Below are 21,511 nucleotides of genomic sequence, written 5' to 3'. Positions count from 1 at the left end.
GCAGCTCTGTATCTCTTATACAGACTTTTGCTGAAATAATATTATCTGAATAAAATAGTCACAATAAATAATTAAAAGAATTTTATAACTAATGCACATGTTTAATCTAATATATATTTAAAAGAGCGGGGCATTACATACTACCCCCCTTAAAAATAAATTTCGTCCCGAAATTTGCATACCTGGTATTCTAGCTTGTGATACTAGTCATTCGTTTCATTCATCTCTTTTGTAGCCTTTTCCATCCTGTGATGGTTCCACTACATGACGAGAACAATGTTATTGCCTCGTAACACTTGAACCTTGCAATCTAGTCACTAAACTGATTTCTCTTCATAACTTAAGCCCTGAGCTTGGACTATCTCATCTTTCTTAATCACATACTTTCTTAACTGCGAGACGTAATATTCAGTGTATACATCCACAATCCTCCACTAACCACTAGTGCACTATTCCTGACTTTCGTGAATCCTTTCGTTTTTCTTATTCTTAAGGCGAGACACATTTTCTCACCAATATCCATTTTCATTTCGTGCTTTCATAATCCTTTCTTGCAATTCACACTTAACTATTGATGCAACTACACAGCTTGATATTATCTCCGGATGGTGAACAATTACTAAACCGAATAAGGCAATCACCAATCAGTACTTCATATTTAGTGGTGAAACATCTTATCTTAATTTCCAATTGATAGTACCATCATAATTCTTCACTAATTCGAATCGTCTCTGTTGTCTTACATTGAAATCTCTTTGCTCAAAAAAGCACTTCAAATTCTTGTCAGCTATAAGGACCTCACACTTAACTCCGTAGAGATAGTATCTCCAAATTTCCAACACGTGCACAACCACAACGAGTTCTAAGTCATAAGTCAAGTAATTCAACTTTGGGGCTAATGAGACATAGTGCTCAAGTTCTCTGAAGTTTAAAACAAATACTTGCTTCCTTTGAGCATTCCTATTGATGGAGCTTTTGATACTATAGCCGAAACAATCACCCTTCTAGTGTGAGGTTGTTGGCTCTGAGGCTGGGTTAGATCTTAAGTCTTATTCTAAAGTTCTTTTTCTATTCTCGAATTTTCTGTTGTTTTCTTCATTCCATTTTCTTTCCTTCACCACATCTTGAGGTGGTGTATATCCAGATTGTGTCGGAGTCTTCCCATTCTCCCTTGGTAGCAGTGATTCGATGGTGAGAGTCTTGCTCGTTGGTTGTTCCTACGTAATATTTCTTTGGCTTGGTAGGGGAATTGAATATCTCATGACGCCATTCGTTTGCGAACTCCTTCACGCGTTTCTCATAAGTGTCCACCATATTTGGAGCACGTCCTGACATTTTGTTGAAAACTCTATCATACTAGTTATCTGCCCTGGTTCTCCTCTTGGGATTCCAGAAGTTGCTTTGTTTCTACCGACTATCGGTCAAAAGATAGGTTGATGCTTAGTGTATCTTTCTAACTGTGAGAATATCACCTTCTAGTACTTCGAGAACTGACAGCAAACTAAGTCATTCTAGTCATTACTGTGCTTATCGTGGTAAAATAAGATCTTATTGTGACAACTACATAGTGTGAGTCTATACATTGGGATGACGCCCTACTCAAGGTCAAAATCCTAATTGACAATCACCGAGATCTTAGTTATATGGGCTGACCAGACCCAGCACGATGAATCACTCAGTCAAATGCACTACTAGAAAAACGCTCATAGATAACGGATTTTATTCGTTATCTATGAGCAAAAAAACCGTTGTGTATAGTGGTGTTATCTATTCTATACGTCATACACAACGGTTTCAAAACCGTTATGTATAGTAGCATAGATAACGGTACGATGCGTCATACATAACAGTACGCATCCGTTATCTATAAAGGTTATACATAACGGTTTTTCACCGTTATGTATTAAAATTTTTCCGTTATGTATTAATTTTTTTTAATTTTTTTTTTATTTTTTTTATCATAGTTAACAGTTTTTTACACTTTTTATAACGGTTTTAACCGTTATCTTTGATAGAATACATAACGGTTTTTCACCGTTATGTATTAAGATTTTTCCGTTATGTATTAATTTTTTTTTTTATCATAGTTAACAGTTTTTTGCACTTTTTATAACGGTTTTAACCGTTATCTTTGATAGAATACATAACAGTTTTTTGCACTTTTTATAACGATTTTTTGCACTTTTTATAACGATTTTTTGCACTTTTTATAACGATTTTTGCAGTTTTTATAACGATTTTAACCGTTATCTTTGATTAGAATACATAACGATTTTTTGCACCTTTTATAACAGTTTTTTTGCACTTTTTATAATTGTAGTATATTTTTAAATTTTGCAATTTTTATAAAACGACAAAATGATAAAATCAACAATAACAATTTTATATATCATCCAAAATATTCATACATTACCATCCAAATGAACCAAGTATCAAGTATACATCATCATTGCATATTCGATTCAAAATTGAAAGTACCAACTATCTTATAGCTAAAACAAAAATCTATCATACTATGTATTCTAGCACTAAGTCCTCAAGAACTAGTTGCTCTTTCCTGAAATCCTTCTTCCTCGTGAAAGTAATCTGCAATAGAGATTTAGTGAAAAATGAAGAATGACCGCTACCTTCAGAATTATTAAAGTGACAAACAAAAGAGGTGGAAATAATCCAAAAAGGAAAAAAAAAATGGGCATACAAGTAAAGACAGCAACGAACCTTCAGAGCATATACTGAAATGAAAAAGGACAAAGTAATCAGCTTTTTCAAGAACCAGTTCAGGTCAAGGTCAGTCAATGATAAATGTCTTCATCGACCAGATGAAAGATACAGGCTAGTGAGAATTTCAAAGTTATCACTCAAGACATAAAACAAAGTGTTGATCTAAAAACCATTCCCAGATTTTCTAGCTAACACAATAAGTTAATATGAAGTTCAAGCACATTTATTTAGTATATATTGAAATATGATTTTTATTTCAGATAGTTTGGTTATATCACCTAATAGGCAAGAAACGAACTAGCAACTTATTAGATCACCAATTAGAATGACATACCTGAATAACACACAAAATATCAGGAAGATGATTTTTGGACTCATCAACTGGACCTGTGGGATGAAGAGTAAATATACCGATAGTAGTAACAATGGTAAACAAATGAATTGATACAATCATCTGGCGAATTCTTGTAGTGAGAAGCAACATAGAGGGCGAGCAGCTTGTTGTGCCTGGGAATTGTGATGGGGGAAGAGAGAGGGCGAGAAACAGAGATAAGGGGAACAAAAAGAAGAAAAGAAAATTAAGGATCTGTATAAGCAGATGTAGTGCACTACTGCTCCAAATAGGACTGGCTTGTCATGAACTTATGCAAGTTTCCAAGAAAAGAAGAAGCCTCATCCTCTAGCGTTATCAGGCACTATTTGCTGATGTGAGCAAGAGTGAGAGTATGATTCTTCTTCTCTTCTGACCAGAGGCCAGTTTATAAATCACCAAGAAGGCAAGTCCTCAGTGTGAGTCAAGAAGCCCTTCACATGAATTGAAGGACCTGTAAGAGCACTCCAATAATAAGCAAGTCCCAAAAGCAGGGTGACACAGTGTACGACATTTGGCTCCTCTCTGGAGCAAATATCGCACCTGCAACAGAAAGTTTAAATGAAAAATAGTGTACTCATGAGTCATGAGTTCTAAAACTCCTCATTGGATATCAAGTTGCACTTCAACATTAAAAAAAAAAAATCATTTGATCAACAATTCAGATTCATAAGAGCATCTGTCTATGTAATTCTTGAGATAAAAGTGGTTCCCATACCTCTCTTAATATCTCTGAAGGAAAACCAGTGGATTGAAATGACATGAAAGGCGGGACATTTCCTCCCTAGCCAATTGAATACAACCAATAAATTCAGATTTATTGATAAATAATATAACAATTAATAATCAAAATAAACAAAGGAAAGTAACTTACACAGGGATAACCAGAAAAGACAGACTATATTATCAGAAAGGACTAAGTTCACTGACAAAGGAACTTGAAACTAAAAATTAAACAGGTTTGGACCTCATCTGATTATGTAGACATGGTAAAAGAAAAACTGAAGATCGAAAGAACTCTGCAAGAACGTCTTAAAGGAAACACCATAACTAGAATAATATCTATGCCTCTTCTTGTGCTGTCTCAAATGATACATTTCAAAAATAAAATTAGGTTTCAAAAGTTTGCAAACAGCAAAATCTGAACTGTAAATAGCTCAGTTATACAAAAATTATCATTATAAAAGATTGCCAAGCTTTACTAAGCATGAGGTCAGTCATAAGAGGTCTTGGACTATGTGGCTACAATAAATATCATTATTCCCTAGTTGCCAAGACATTGCATCTCTGATCAAAATCCAACAAACTATATTGGTTCAATTCTTGATTAAGCACAAATTCGGAGTTAGATGGAGCCAGATTGGAGGTAAGTTGGTAGAGGCTAGACATTGCATCTCTGATCAAAATCCAACAAACAATATTGGTTCAATTCTTGATTAAGCACAAATTCGGAGTTAGATGGAGCCAGATTGGAGGTAAGTTGGTAGAGGCTAGGAGTCATGAGTCATCTATCTCAAATTCTCAATTGAGTATTGGTCCCAAGATGAACGTCACTTCTGCAAAAATTTAGTACACAAATAATACATAAACAGAATAGATGAACGCTTACAGTTACAGAAATTTCATGACGACGACAATATGCCTCCACAGACAACCCAGTTTCTGGGCCTTTAGATTCAATGGGTTTATGCACAGCATTTTTTGCCACATCTGGATCACTCTGTGAATAATCAGGTCTGTTTCTGGCAGACTATAACACAGTAGCATGTAAATGAAGCTATACACTGTCAGCCTCTTATAAAATACACACAGACAAATTATACATCAAGCATTATAGGTTAAATCACATGCATAAAAAATGCAAAGAAAAGCTCTTAAATTACTCCAAAACAATGCAGGAGATATAATATGCAGCTCCATATGCTCAAGAAAATAGAGAAGATCTATGTAAATTGGATAAGAGAACTTTCTGTTTCTGAGTCTATTTATGAGAGAACAACTTGAAGCACCTGGTCAATTTCTGGATCAGAAGTGTACTTTGCTGAACCAGCATTGCTATATCTGCCTTCATCATGAGATCCACGGCACTGTGGGTCCTTTTCAGCAGCAGATGAACCCAAAGCATTGTTAGACTGTTCCGAGCTTACACCCGAGGAGGCAACAGGTCTCTCGTACTGGGTTACATTGGTCACGGGGTTCCAGAAGTAAAGATTTCCAGTCCTACCATCAACCAGTCCTCTCCATGGTTTTGGAAGCGAAGGGTCCTCTGGTGCATACCGTACACTAGCAGAAGATGCAGCTGCCGTAGCTGCAGCCATATCAAAGCTTCACTTTTACGTACCCTGCAGCTATCCCAACAAAACATATAATGAAGAATAAACATCACACTCAAAGGTCATCAAGCTTGCACCACATCCAATAAAACATATGCATAATATAAGATAGGAGTATTGCTTCAAAGTCAAAACACACAGGAGCACTAGTTTCAAGCCACAAGCCAATAACCCCCAATAAGGAACGCAAGAAGCAAATCCAAGTACAGCCAAAAATATACACACATAATTATACCAAATACAACATTACAACCTCTTGACTGGATAGAGATAAACAAAACACACACACACAGAAGTGAGAACATTAACATGGACATGAAATAATATCCCCGTAAAGCTGATTCGCTACAATAATTTGTCCATCTCTTACCACAGAACTGAGAACATGAACTCAAGCCTGCATGCATTAACATCAACGCCTTATAAATTCGAAATTTCCTACTCGTAAAGCTGTTACACTTACCCTTCAAATGGCATAAGAAACAGGTATAACAAAAACGAAAGAAACGAAACACAAAAATGCAAGGATATAGAAATACGAAAAATGAAGCAAAAATAATGCGGAAAAAACCCGCATTGAAGGTTCACATCTTAAACCCTAAAAAAAATAAGAAAATGCACAAATGCATTTACCAAAAAAACATGCATAACATCAAGCATTACATTCAGGTCAATGTTCAAGGTTAACAACAAAAAACGTGAAGACTGTACAAGAGATTCAGGGCAAGGGGCATCGTTTCCGCTCTCTGTGGAAAGAGAAAGGTGGACCGGTGGCATCGTTTCCGCCACTGCTCGCCGGGAGTTGGAGGAGAAAGAGAGGTGATTAGGGTCTGGTGTGCCGGCGGCCATGGCTGCTGCCGCTCCTTCAGTTCAGCGACGGACATCCTCTTTCTCAGCAACAAATCAATTGGAAGCAGAAGAAGATTTTAGCCCTCCAGCTTCATTTGAACCCTAGCTTTGGCATTTCCACACAATTGAGATTCGAATCGTGTGATTGGGCAAGAGGGATTGAGGAATTGAAAGGGGTTTGGGCGTGTACAGGCTGCGTGAGGAGAGGTCGGCGGAAAAGGGCGGCACGAAGAGGTCGAAGTCCTATGGTTCTAGATTTGGGGTTCTGTGGAAGACAAAGAAGGGATAGAGAGCACAGAGCCGTTGAAAGCGGCGGCTCGCCGGATTTCATCAGAGGCCATAGAGAGAGGCGATGAGGGTGAAATGGCAGCGAGATCGCGAAGAGAGAGAGAGAGATTTGGGGAGGAGATGAGACGCAGCGAGGGTGGGCGGCAGCGGCGCGACGCAGCGCGACAAGGGTGGGCGGCGACGGGCTAGCTCGGGGCAGCGGCGCCGGCGGCGGAGTCAAGAGGGGAGAGAGAGAGTCGAGAGAGACAGGGAGGAAGAACAAAACTAGGGCTTCTAGTTTTGGGGGGGTTAATTTCTAAATTTCCTAATTTTTTTTTCTTTTTTTTTCACTTTTAATATTCAATTTTTGGTATTTAGATTTCTAATTTAGATATTTAATTTAGATTTTATATAAGTGTTAATAAAATAAAAAAATGTTATGAATTTTTTATTTTTCAAAGTCCATATCTAGGAATAAATTCAAATTTTAGGATAAATAATTTATTTGTTACTATTTTTTAATATAATATAAGATAATATAATATTATTTTAAAAAAATTAATAAAAAAAATTATACATAACAGTTTTTAGAGACGCTCATACATAACGGTTCAAAAACCGTTGTAAATGACTCTTATACATAACGGTTATTTAACGTTATAAATAAACCGTTATAAAAGACGGTCATAGATAACGGTGGCACAACGGTTTTGTAATACCGTTATGTATGCAACTAATAGATAACGCAAAAACATAACGCATTTGTTCAAACCGTTATCTATGCATATAGACAACACTACATAGATAACGGATTTTTTGAAAACCGTTATCTATTCCTAAAAGTGCGCTCATACATAACGGTTTTTGAAAAAAACCGTTATCTATGCACTGTTATGTATGTAAACTTTTGTAGTAGTGATGGGAGCTTCGCCCCCAATCATGTCAACTTCTTATCTCTTATAAAGCTCTAAGTCAACTTCTAACTTAAAGCACTTACTAATAAGTACTTCATCATAAGTTACTGATACCATGAAAGTCCATTCTATGTTGTTCTAGCCAAGCTATCACGACTAACATCATAATCATAAGCAACATAAGTTCTTATGTGAAAAACTTAATCTCACCGCTATTGAAATAGCTCAAGTGAATCCTTAGTCTTAAAGCATTGCCTCTATGTTGTAACATCTCTATGTTAAACATTTCTATCTTACCAGTCTTTACTTAAATCGATCAAGCGGTGCTATCACGATTAACATTCTCAAAGCATTCTTGGGTGGTACTCAAACGGTTTGTAAGAGGACCCATCATTCTAATCGTATAGGCAGCTAGCCTAAAACGACAACATAAAGCTTTCTCATTCTTTCATACATACATACTTCTGTTTCTTTTGAAACCTTAACATATATGGACATTTAATGTCCCTTTCATGAAAACTTTGCTTATGCCGGAAAGATTCAAGGAATCTAACTCGACCATACATACATACATACATTGATTCGTTAAGGGCTCGGGTTGTCCCAAACACGAAATACATTCATTGAGTCGTTATGGGTTCGGGTAGTCCCAAACACGACAAAAAGCTTTCACATAGCATCGTAAACATAAGGCGCACATTTTCTTGAAAAACTTTCATAACGTCTGAAATACATATATGTATATTTTTGAAACTATTATTGTACCTTTGTTGCGGCAGTGTGACTGCGAGCTGAGGGTTACTGACATTCTTAGAAGTCTAGAGATACTATTCTAGACTCGACATCAAAAACTTATGGTTATCAGAGACATGAAAGGAAACTTATGCTCTATCTCATATTCTATCTCCTTACTTAACTCTATATAAACTCTCCACTCATCTCAAACTCTTAAATGCTCAACCCAACATCCCTTCAATGAAAACCAATCAAAGCTCATTTTAAACACATATAGCACTTGAAAACATTCAAGCACATTATAATACTCATCATACTCAATCTTGACTCTCTTCTTACATCATAACCTCAAATCTTAAGTAAAACATTTCAACGAACGCATCATTAAAATTCTCTTCTCATTTTCGTGCTCAAAATTACTCAAATACTCAAACATGATCTCATTTATCATATAAATCATTATACACATATAGATTCCTTTTTATCATGTAAACTAAACTCTAATGAAACTTCATGTATCATCATAAAACTCTTAATAAAACATGACAAACTTTCACATAATGGTCATAAAGCAATTAGACCTCATTTTATCAATCATCGACTTCTCAAAATATGAAAACTCAAAAACTCATACAAACTAAACTAAGTCAAAATTTCTTAGCCAACAAAAGACTTACTCAAACATAATTATACACTAATATCATGCTCAAATACATATATCTTAAGCCAAAATCACTTAAATAACACATAGGCAAAAAGTCCTGATTTTTATTAAAGTAAACTCTTTGAAATTTAATAAACACGCATGATACCTTAATCCATTCATAGATCTATCAATCTTAGCCAATTAATCTCACATATAACCCATCAATTTACAAATTAGAGCATAGATACACATATCCCTAATTTTATTAAACTAACTCATATCAAAATCATCAATTGACATCATATACTCAATTTACTCCATCAATCATCATCATATACATCTCATGGACTCATCTTCATCATCTATTAATCATCTTAACCATTGACTCAAAAGTTCCCAATTTTGGGTAAACTAAACTCCATCGAACTTTCACATCTCAAGGCATATACTTCACACATAACATCATACAATCTAGATCTATAAAAATAAGAATCACTTAAAACTATCGTAGACCAATTAACTTAAGTCCTCGTACTCGAACACTATATTACGATCTTAGCTTGAACTCTGAATTTCTATCATAATGAGTGGTCGATATCATTTATAGGACAAAGACTAATCTCAACTAATTACAATGAGACACAATTATACGAAGCCATAATTTGGGTAGTATACTACGTCAGTAGACTAACACTTGTTAGTCTTATCAATCAAGGGGATCTTATTATGACAACTCACGAGTTGCAAGGCTCAAACTCAACACAACATCAAAGCAAGGTGTTGTAGAAATTGTTCAAGAGAATCAAAAGAATGACCAGAGGGTATGAAATGATTAACTACTAGGTCGAACAAAATGACCTCGAGTATGAACCCATCTGGCTTTTCAACCGAAAGTTGAAACACATGGATTTTCAACCCAAAAGACGTCTACTGAGATTTGGATCATGTGGACTGGCCAGGTCCAACATCATCACCTCCCAGTCACACGGGAAACATCGTCCCGAACTTGGAGAGCCATGAACATACTATACATAACAAAACATAAGCTCATCATGACAACTAAACTTATCTTAAGGTTCCCTATCCTATTGATCTCAAACCCCAAACCTCTCTTAAGACATATACACACAGACATACGTACACAGGCGAAACACACTATTCTTTAAAATCTATCGTATAGCAAAAGTCGATTCGATGTTCCGTCGCACTTGAACATTCGAACGTAGAGACTATGGTTCAACCTTTGATGCAACGTTTACCTTGAATTCGTCGCGTATCGTCATTCTGTGCTTTTCCTTTACCTCGTACATATCTTTTCATTCCTCTTTGTAGTTCAAAAGAATCATTGTTTTCTTGAGGGAGCTGAAATGCTCTAAGTTCTCTTTCATTCTTCTACATCATCACCTTAAGAATCTAGATTGTAGAGATATCCTACTAACCTAGTAGTCTATGTTCTTTTTGAAATTATGATCATGCAACTTATAGCAATCTATGTTCTCTGGGAAAACATATGTCAATTTTTCTATTATTCGTCTTATCATAACATCATAGATTGCGAAAATATGCCATGAAAGGCAAAACATTCAACATTTCATCATAGCATGCTCTTTACATAAACATATTCATAAAACATCTTAGAACAATAACATCTTTAACACGTTGAACTACAGTTACCTTCTTTCCTTGATTGAGCACGATGCAATGGAGTGTTGAGCGGTGCCGTATAAACCCATGTAAGTCTAAAGAATCAAACTAGACTCGACTATTTTAGAATAAGGTTTCTAGGGCCAGAGCGAACGAACCGCTCTGATACCACTCTGTCACAGCCCGCAACCCATAATGACAAATTTAGCCGGGATTATGACTTGGGATGAGAATTAATGAGTGGGAACGGATATGGACAATTACTTAACATTAAAGTATATGGAAATGTCACTCATAGATAAAATGCTAAGATCATATATGATCATTTGGATACTTATAAAACATACACATAAAGGAGAACTGATTAAGGTGGGTTACCCAATAACACGTGTCACAACTTCATAACATAGAGTTATTCTAATTAAAGTGTTTTGCAGCGGAAAACGTGTGAGATATACATATGAAGATGTATACTCAAGGTTACATTTCTTGAAATGTCAAAGGAAGACCCGCTCAACATCATTCCATTCCATCAGCTGCTCAACCTGCACATTTAGAAATACATGCAGGGCTGAGTATAAAAATACTCAGTGGGCACATATGCCTACTATGAAATATAACATGCTTCGTAAAGATTTAAATTGTCATGCCATCATAAGCAGTACAGCAAGGGGTTTTTCGCTAAAAAGGCCCAAGCTTACTAAATTCAGTTGTGATTCTTAAAGTTCGACTGCAGTCTAAGTTCTCTTGTAATCTATCATATCTGGAACTTTGTGCCGGAGAGGTGGCCACCTCTCACGGTCACTTGACCGGACAACCCGCTAGATGACTCACGGTCACTGGTGTACACTAGTCAAGGCAGGATAGCTATCAACTGCTCAGGACCCGAATTCGATTGCATCATTGGCAAAGCCAAAGCAGATAAATATCATACTAAAATTTAAACATTTTATGGCAAGACAATACTTGAAATAACTTTAACTCAAAGATTTTGTCATGAAATAACTTGCTTGAATGTAACATTTAAACTCATTTGATATATATGAAACTGAAATTAACAGTTAGATCATCCCATGCATTCATTCGTATAAGAGGCCTACGACACGCAGGGGATCTCTATATACGTATAGTAAAAGTAATGCCCACCTGATTGCAGTGTTTTGCTACTTAAGACAATGATTCTCTTTCCTTAGCGCGATAGGTTACTCAGACGCTTTTGTTTATTTGAACTTTTGATAACACGAAAACATGTGTTCGAGTGAATAATAGAAAAGATAACAACAAATGCAGTGAATCACTATTCACTCATTTCTCTAACTACCATATTTCCTTAAACGACTATATCTAACTCATATACAATCGTTCTTCCTTTATCAAAATATTTCATGTACCTTTGAGGATGTAGGAAATTCCATTTTATATTATTCATTTATTTACCTATTATAAATAAAGAATAATTCTATAAACATAAAACGTTTTCCTTTTCCCCATTTAATAATGCCAATCACCAATATATATATATACACATCAATAGCTCATTTATAATCTAAAAGTGATATTTTATCAACAATAAAACTTTAAAATCCTTAATAGGAATTATTTTGAATCATTTCCATCTCAACAAAACTGTATAGATTCAACTTCAACTAATAAACTGTTTTTACTCCGAACTCGTATGGAGTCTAGTTTAATTGAAAAAAAGGTATGTTGAAAAACTCCAAGTAGTTTAAGAGATATAGCGATTTTCCCATCGCCTACCAGATTCGGCAGTTTCTGCCAACTGAAAGTCCAGATTTTTGAAAAAATAGCACACGTTACCGGAATAACCTCAAATTTTATATGAAGATAGCTAACACATATATCTTCATACAATAAAAATTTGAGAGCTAAATATCAACATATGGTTACTGAAATAATTAACCTAATCATCTGCCTCACGACAGTTTCAGCAGATACTGGAAGTAGACTTCTCAAATTTTAAAAGGGTAGTAAACGAAGTTCAAATGACATGAAACTTTGTACAAATATTCACCACACTCCTATCTATACCCCAGAAATTTCCCATAATATAATAGAAACGGGAATGCATCGAAATAAGGGCGTCAACTTACCCTTGTCCAAGTGAGCACTAATGGAAGTTGTTCGTCGGGGGTTTTCCGGTCGTCGTTCCGCGATGGTGTTTAGCCGCGAAGGTCTACGACTTAGTTTTCCTCGTGCGAGGTAGATCAGGCTACACAACGGTGGTTTCTCGATCCTTTTTCGTCGTAAGGATAGTGAGAAACGAAGGCCGTAAGTTGGCCGGTGGCTAAGTCGGGAATTCGACGTTGGCCGCCGAAGGATATTGCGGCCTTTGGTCAGGAAAATATAGAGAAGGCTTCGGCCTTTCGATTGTTGGGTTTGGTAGCCTGAAGATGGAGGAACGAGTACACGTTCTCGGTTCAGAGCCTAGTGGCCGGTCGGCGAAGAAACAGCCCGGCGAAGGGAGCTCACTTGAGCTTAAGAAGTATGCAAAGTTGTGATTGGCTTCACTTTCTCTGCACGGGTGTGGTTCTTGCTAGAGTGGAGTGAGCTGTGTGTTAACTGATATGCTATGTATTTATAAGTGGATTCCGTAGACAATGGAAATTATGAAGGTTGAAATTTGTGTAGGGAGTTGGAGAGGATTACTTTAGAATCTTTGAAGATTTTGGATTGCAGACGATGGAAATCTGCAGCTTTTGAAAATTGTGGATATTGGCGTGATTTTCTTCTGCCACCTTTGAAAACTTTGCTCTCGGCGTGATCATCTGCTCCTGAAATTGGGGCTTTTTGGATTGCATGGAAGATATTGCAACTTTGAAAAAATTGTTGCAGTAATGATACGTTGAAGGGGAAGGTGGAATAGTGTAGGAATAGTGTAGGAAATAGTGTAGGAATTGATGTGTTGGATGAAAAAATCGAGACATACGTGTAGTGCCGTGATCTAGTTTCTCCTAGTTCCTGTAATAATTCTCCAATTCTCGTTTAATAAATACTCGTCGTATTTATATAAATTAAATCCTCAATCTTGAGATTTAATACGTGAAAGTCGAAATTAATTCTCGACTTAGTACTAAACATATAAAGCGTGAAATAATAAAATTATTATTAACATAAACTCGAGTTATAATTCTAGCAATTCGATTTAAATAACACGATTTATGAAATCGGTTATAAATCTAAAATTTCTAATACTATTGATTAAATCAATCAACTGGTAATGCAAGGTCTCAAACGTGTAGCTAAACCAATAATTTAATTATTGGTTTGATTCATGATTGAATATTAAATCGCAGCTCTGTATCTCTTATACAGACTTTTGCTGAAATAATATTATCTGAATAAAATAGTCACAATAAATAATTAAAAGAATTTTATAACTAATGCACATGTTTAATCTAATATATATTTAAAAGAGCGGGGCATTACAGGATTCATGCGGGGGGCGTCTTTAGGAATGCCTTCAATGACGTTCTTGGTTGTTATCATTTCTCAGGCGGCCAGGGGGTTGCGTTCGAAGCAGAGCTTTTAGCTATTATTATTGCGATTGAATCTGTGCATCGTGCCAAATGGGACAGAGTTTGGTTTGAGTCGGATTCTTCTTACGTGGTCCAGCTCCTTCAGTCGCTCTCCCAAACGGTTCCTTGGAGATTCAAGCCTCGGTGGCAGCTCGCTCTCTCCAAACTCCATACTTTCACATGGCGCATTTCTCACATTTTTCGTGAGGGCAACAGATCGGCGGATTTTTTGGCTTCTCAAGCTAGGGAAGAGGGTTTTTGGCCTCATGCCATTGCTGGTTTAAATGATTTTGTCAAGGAGGATGTTTCTATTCCCTATTTTACTCGTTTCGCTTAATTTTTTGGGGATTTTTTTTTCTTTCTTTTTCTCTTCGTTCTGGATCGGTTTTGAGCCGGGAGGCCTAAGGGTAATGGTTCGGCCGGAATCCTTGAGACCTCCTAACTCAGCTCTGTCAACCTTGGTCCTTGACGAGTACTCTTTTTCCTCTACTGTTTTGAGGTTTTAACGAGGCTCGGCCCTTAGTCTGCAGCTTTGTGCTTTCAAGGGTTTTCGGTTTTCCGTTGTTGTTTCTTTCTTTCTTTTTTTCTTTTTAATAAAATCTTATTTCAGCAGACAATCGGGTACGACTGATACGGATAGTGACTATCGTATTCATACCCACTAACTAAATGAATAGTAGTTTTTAACCATGAAACTATCCATGGATATCAAATGGTATCAAAATGCCACCCGCGGATACCCGCTACCCGTCGAGTATGCGCGAATCCGCTATCCGGCGGGTATCCGCCACCCGCTATGGAGGTGCGGCTGGGCTCTGGCGCGGAGGTGCGGCGGGCTCTGGTTGGGGCTCGCGAGTGATGGGCGTCGACGGACAGCGAGAGGCGGGGACTGGACGACAGAGTCACGGGGCAGCCGGATAACGAGCGGCGCTGACGAATGGCTGGAACCCTGGAATTGGTGGAAGAATTGTAGTGAGGGAGGCGCAACTTACGGATAGCAGAATAAGGAGTAAGGGATTGTAGTGTTTGGGCTTAGGGTTTAGGAGAGTATTTGGGCATTTTTTTAGGGTGGTTCTATTCATAGCCTCCATTTTACTCCTTATAGTCCATTTTTAAGATATTAATAATAATTAATTAAGAATTTACTATTTTACCCTATATTGTATAGCCTCAAATTTTATTAAATTTTAAATTAAATCATCATTTAATTTCATAGCCCCCATTTGAAATTGAATAAATTTCATAGCCCCCATTCCCCCATTTGCGCATCAGTTCATAACTTCATAACCCCATGAACTTCAATTTCACAAACTTAATATTTGCGTTCCTCATGCGCTTTCTCTTTCCTCATCTGAATGTGTGAATGCATCCGCTTCATTTGTGTTTTCCTTTTATTTTTGTTGAGTAGGAGGAGAAGAAATCGGAGGAAGCCAAGCCGGCACCTCCGCCTGCGCTGGAGGAGAAGAAGGACGAACCCCCAAAGGTCGAAGATGACAAGAAACCCGAGGCAGCGGAACCGCTGACCCGCCGCAGGAGATCATCCTCAAAGTCGACATGCATTGCGAGAGCTGCGCTCGGAAAGCCCGCCGTTGTCTCAAAGGATTCGATTGTAACCAAATTAGATCCTTCATTTTCGAGAATTTTAATTAATTAATTTCTGTGAAATAAAATTGTAGGTGAGGAGGATGTGACGACGGATTGCAAGACAAGTAAAGTGGTGGTGAAAGGTGAGAAAGCAGATCCGCTCAAGGTTTTGGAGAGGGTTCAGCGGAAGAGCCACCGCCAAGTCGAGCTCATATTGCCGATTCCGCCGCTGCCTGCGCCGGAGGAGGCTAAGAAGCCGGAGGAGAAAGGGACTATGTTATCTTAAATTGGTCAAACTTAATGCCAATAACCTTGATATATTATCTATCGAAAATTGTTCCTGGATTGTTTTGTCATCAAATTTTCTTCATGATAGTAGTGAGCGTAATATAAATGAAAGGGACTATGGCTTTAAATAAGTTTCTCGTTTTTCATATGTATGTAGCATATCCAAATGATGTCTCCTTTACCTCAGCATATATATAATCCATTGTTGCTCAGTCTTTCTAAACAATTTGGGTGGATTTAGGTTTATGTTTCACAGCATTTGGAAAGGGACCCTCCACAGGTTATAGACATTTGTGCCTCAATGTCGACGTACATGATTGGGATTCAAAAAGCAGTAATAGTAGTGATGGAAGATGCATGCTCAGGGGGTTATAGCTTAGTGCACTGCAGTGTGTTGACCGATAGCCAGGTTATAGTTGTGAAGCAGCATAAGGAGATGAGGAAGACGCCTGCTCAGGGGGTTACATTTAAAATTTAACGTAAATTGGAGGCTACAGAATATAGGGTAAAATAGTAAATTTTTAATTAATTATTATTAATATCTTAAAACGGGGGCTATAAAGAGTAAAACGGGGGCTATGAATAGAATCGCCCGTTTTTTAGATATAATGTGATGGCCCATATCTAATATGTAAATCTAAAGCCCATATTTTAAATATATTTTGTGGGTATTTCACGGATATATGACAGGTATTTTTCGCGGGTAATCGAGTTTCGCAGGTATTGATAGTAAGTATCCAAATTCATACTCACGGGCTAAATGGATAGTGAATTGCAACCACGAAACTATCCATGGATATCAAATACCTCTCAAACCCACCCTAATAGGTTCGGATTTTTGCGGATATCCGTTATCCACGGGTAGATTGCCATCCCTAATCACCATATATAACTCAATTTGCAATTACAACATTACTTTTATAGAAGTGTTAAAAAAAGACAATATCTATTATTTGTTGCAATTAAGATCACCCCCCAATTTTTCCGACTATCGGAATTGTAACGTTGCTTTCTCGTTTCTCTTATTTAAACTTGCAATAGTATGTCCATATCAACAAAAATTAATCAATCTAGATGGATTAAAGAGGAAGGCGCATCACAATTCCATGTTGAAAAAATTAGGAGTGATTCCAATTGTAAAAATTAAGCTGTGTATCTTTTTTAACGCGTTAAATGATGCTGTAATATATTCCCTTCGTCCCAATTTTGGACGTCTCACCTATCTTGAGACCTTTCCTTATGTGGCAAAAATTTTACCATTTTCTTACTTGTGCGGGCGAGGTCTAATTAAAAATAAAGAACACAAATTGGTAAGAAAATGTATTTTTGAATTTTCAAATAGTTAAGATCCCTAGAAAGTACACGTTTCCAACAAATTTGCAAAAACATCTTTATCATAGAACATGGATTCACCTAACTGTTTACAGAATCTAATGATGTCTACTAGTGAAGTTGTAGCACCCACAGTAGAAATAGTACGTTTGGCGCCATCGTGTATTTAATTTTTAAATAAATCCAAATATTAAAATAGTAATTGATCACAGAATAATTATGCATCATAAAAATAAAGTAACCAGTTCCAAATTACTAAAAACTGAACATTAAATTCGGAAGGAACAAAAAAAATAAAACGAAACTCATCAAAAGATTTTGAAACTGCAAATCATGCACCAATAAGATTTTACAAGCCTGAGCAGCAAAAAACTAAACAAGCTGTAACTGTAAGAATAAAGGCTATAGTCTGTCTGCACAACAACAAAAGCATCTGATTAAGCAATAAGTTTTCCAACTTCAAACAAAAACAAATCTTTACAAGCCACCAAATTTATTCTACAACCATGCATGCCATGCCATCATCCAACAAGATATATATATATAAAAGAAAACATAGGGATATTTATATGTAGAAGTATGCGCTAATTAAGTAATTAATCCTAAGAAACTGATGATTACCATAAATAGAGATAGAAACGATAAACAACATAACCTGATGGAGGAGAAGAAATGAAGAATAACACAAAAAACTACCTGCAAAGATCAAATGTACACAATTCAAACAATAAATGCAACAACTACCAATAAAGAGATAGAAAGAAACTCTTAATTCTGATAGCAGCAGCTGTGTTTAAGGCTCACTATTAAGAAAAAAGTGAGTACACCAACACATAAGGGCACACATTATTCACACAAGTATATATGACCTGCAGAAAAGTAAAAGAAGAAAAAGAAAAGGGCTAGCTTGTATTAAAAATCAATAAAAATGTATATAGTTGTACATCATAAATGAAAATACAAGTATCATGTTGTAATTCAGCCACTTAATTCATTGCAAGTCAAAGCAGTTCTAAGATGCCAATACTGCAGATCTCTGTTACATGCACACAAAAGATTCTCTTCCTGAAGTCCATACCCTGATATACAAGAGCCTCTTCAAACTGATGGTCACTGCTATTTTACACAACAGTCACAAAAATTTTAGACATCAAAAAGTGCAAAACTGTATCTACGCTAGCATTAATGAACAGAAGAAATACCACAGATTCTCCACACGGTTATCCAACTGACTGACGAGTGAAATTAAATCAACTAAAAACATAATGACTAATCAAACAACTATCTAGAACCTGCTCCTGCACAATGATATTAACAAAGAAAATATAGTCTAAAAACACAGGAGCAATGAGAAACCAATGGCAGAGATAACACTCACCATTTATGAAGAGAAACACTAGTCATTAAATGTCAACAGAAGACAGTTGGCATTGGGTGGATCAAAGAAATGATGTGCACCATTTTCTCAGTGACAAGTCAAAGCATACAACTACTTCACAAAAGGATCTCACAAACCCAAGATGCCTTTTTCTATTGAGGTGAAACCCTAAATGATAATACTCTACTCCTAAAAACAAGAGCCTCAGATATCCAAAACGGCAAGGTAAAACAACTCAACAAGCAACCGAGTCTTATTACAAAGAATTGCAAAGTTGTAATCAATCTGAGTGAATGCACGTACAGTTAATACACATAACAAAAGCAAAACAGATGCCAGATTTTGCCTAAGGTAAAAGGATTGCAGCAGTATCAGGAGGGAAAAGAGAGCAACTTACTAGGAAAACCAACCGGTATAAAGACAAGCAAAGACCGTAAAAACACCTCTTTCCCTTTCTGGAATAAGAACTTACCCTAGTCTAACTAGGTAGGATCCTAAATTGAGGTCGCTCGTTCTACCATTCAAAAAAGAAATTCACAAGCCATACCACTTTTAAAATCAAACATAAGAACGGAAACAATATCTATCAATCAGACCAATCACGGTAGATCCCTAAAAATAAAAATAAACGATCAGAGGATATGCAACTTTCCATCTCAATCCGTTCAATTATTCACAAATTTATGAAAATTTATGCAAATCTAGACCAATTCGAGAGTGGATCCATGAAAAATCCAATCCAATTCAATCCGACAAGAGGCGTATTTATGGCATTCACTTCAGTCTCCGATTCAGTTGATGCAAGGCGGGAACTTGATTTTTCCACCGAGTCGGAATCGAGGATTGCCGCAGCACGCAAACACGCAATTGGTGATTGGAGCGCGGCGGCGGCGAAGAAAGTTCCCGACCTGCACCAAGCGAATTAGAGGCCGCGGCAATATATAAGAGAAGGCTTTGGGCAAGAGCAGATAAGAGATTCTGCATAAATATGGAAATAAGAATGTAATCAGATCTAAAACCTAATAGTAATATCTCTGCCTCTTAGTCTTAGCTAGCTTGTAGAGGCGTGCCTCTTTCAGGGGGCTTCGCTCTTTGGGGGCCTTTTATAGCTAAACTTCACGCATCAGATCTCAGTCATGATGTCACATGTTCGATTCTTTTTTATTTTTATTTTTGTGGAATATTTGACGTTGTTGAATTATATGAGTAGATATTAAATTTAAACTAGATTAATGAATTATGTATATGGTGTGAGTTTTATCTGTACTACTCCTAAGTTCGATCTATTTATTGATTATAAGTACTACAGCTTATATAATAACAAGTTATACCAATATAACTTCAAAGTATATAGATAAGTTTGAATAGATTGAGAAACATGAATTATTAGTAAAATGTATATTTGTCCAAGACTATCTTTATTAATGACTACATCGACGATCATGCTAATAAGACAAAGTGTTTGATTTAAAAAATTAAAATAAAATACTCCACTTTCTAAATCATAGTCGGCTATCAAAGAATGTTGAAGACCGACTTGTTCAATAATCTGATTTGTTAAATGGGGTTATGCCATTTGGCATTTCATTATTAAAAATGCAATTAAAAATAATAAAATAAGAAAATATATTTAGGTTGGTGTGGGTTATTGATAAAGTAGAAAAGTTACAAAGTTGAATTGAATTATAGGTTGTATATATGGAAGAGATAGAAATAATTTTTTTATTAAAAAGTTGGGTTGGTGAAGATTATTGATAAACATAGTCTAAGGAATTTAGACCAATGATTACTCAACACTATAACGAATGTTAAGGGCAAAATAAAAATAAAAGATACTACTAGTAAATCTCGCAAAGAATTGAAAGAATTGAATATGATTTGTCGTAGGCTTGAGTTGGAAAACTTGAGCATTCTTTAAATGTTTAGGATGAAAGTCGCGATTGCCATGTTATCCTAGGTAAATTCAACAAAATATTCCAGTAATCTTATGCAAACTAGGAAAAAATTTTCTTCCGAACTTTTTCGACTCTATAGAACACTTTCCAATACATTTGGCAAATGAAGCATTGATGACAAGCCGGTTCAATATAGATGGTTGTATTCATTCAAGAAGTACTTAGGAAAAAAAAAAAAAAACCTAAGCCAAGGTCAAATGATTAATTACAAATATATACCTTGTTGAAGAAGTCACCAGATTTTGTTCTTATTACTTTGAAGAACATATAAGAATAAAGCAGTGGAATGTTCTTCGCAACTTTTCTAGCAGTTCATCATTAAGTGGTACGGAAGCATACCTAGATATGACGCCGTACATTTGTATGTTCTTAAGCAATTGCTTAGAGGTTACAAAAAATTACACGGGATACATAACTTTTGCCTTACATGTGTTATTACTATAATAATTGCAAAACTATGATATTCTTCTAACTTTTCAAATATATAGATTGTTTGTCAATGAAATCAATACTACATACTCAAATATTTCATCGAATAAATTTCAGATCAAACTTAATAAGGAATTTCGCAATTGGTTTCAAATTATATGTAAGCTTTCGTAGACCCCAAACATTCTGACCAAACTATAATATATATTTAATTGCTAACATTACATTTCATTCTCCTAGGTTACAGATCCAAATAATCAAGCGAAGAACTCTTACTTGCGTAGCTTGTCTTTAAAACTATTAAAAAGAGTCACTACTTACAAATAATTTATGTTAATGGTTTTGAATTCCATATGATGAAATATAGATCAATTAGATTATTATGGACGTTTACCTAAGGTAGTGGTGCTTGAGTATTCTAGTCTACCAATTAAAATGGCCACACTTTTCAAGGTGGGTGGTTTAACCCCAAACCATTAGGAACGTTCGCTAATTCTGATTTCAAATTGATTTTTGTTAACCAATGATGC

The 21,511-nt window shown here is 36.1% G+C and overlaps 1 protein-coding gene and 1 long non-coding RNA gene across 2 annotated transcripts; both read right to left on the bottom strand.

The window, feature by feature from the left end:
* Positions 1–3,254: 3,254 nt before the first annotated feature.
* LOC130987159 (DEAD-box ATP-dependent RNA helicase 46-like) lies at positions 3,255–5,906 on the bottom strand. The gene is made up of 4 exons (XM_057910798.1): positions 5,101–5,906; positions 4,701–4,841; positions 3,810–3,875; positions 3,255–3,634 (listed from the first exon to the last, which is right to left on the bottom strand). The coding sequence occupies exons 1-4, from the start codon at positions 5,407–5,409 to the stop codon at positions 3,506–3,508; spliced, it is 645 nt and encodes a 214-aa protein (XP_057766781.1). The 5' UTR covers positions 5,410–5,906; the 3' UTR covers positions 3,255–3,505.
* Positions 5,907–18,109: 12,203 nt separating this feature from the next.
* LOC130987158 (uncharacterized) lies at positions 18,110–19,803 on the bottom strand. The gene is made up of 2 exons (XR_009089592.1): positions 18,598–19,803; positions 18,110–18,335 (listed from the first exon to the last, which is right to left on the bottom strand). It is a non-coding gene; the product is annotated as an uncharacterized LOC130987158 (long non-coding RNA).
* Positions 19,804–21,511: the final 1,708 nt, after the last annotated feature.

Source organism: Salvia miltiorrhiza, chromosome 5, assembly GCF_028751815.1.
Source record: "Salvia miltiorrhiza cultivar Shanhuang (shh) chromosome 5, IMPLAD_Smil_shh, whole genome shotgun sequence".
NCBI classification, from domain to species: domain Eukaryota; kingdom Viridiplantae; phylum Streptophyta; class Magnoliopsida; order Lamiales; family Lamiaceae; genus Salvia; species Salvia miltiorrhiza.
This window is presented reverse-complemented; position numbering and strand designations above follow the sequence as displayed.

Bases quoted from the DNA above. Each gene is read 5' to 3' on its own strand.
- LOC130987159 (XM_057910798.1), bottom strand. From the start codon at position 5,409: ATGGCTGCAGCTACGGCAGCTGCATCTTCTGCTAGTGTACGGTATGCA. The intron at 4,842-5,100 runs GTGCTTCAAGTT...ACTGTGTTATAG, and splicing joins CTGATCCAGAAATTGACCAG to TCTGCCAGAAACAGACCTGA. The intron at 3,635-3,809 runs GTATGGGAACCA...TTTCTGTTGCAG, and splicing joins CTTCAGAGATATTAAGAGAG to GTGCGATATTTGCTCCAGAG.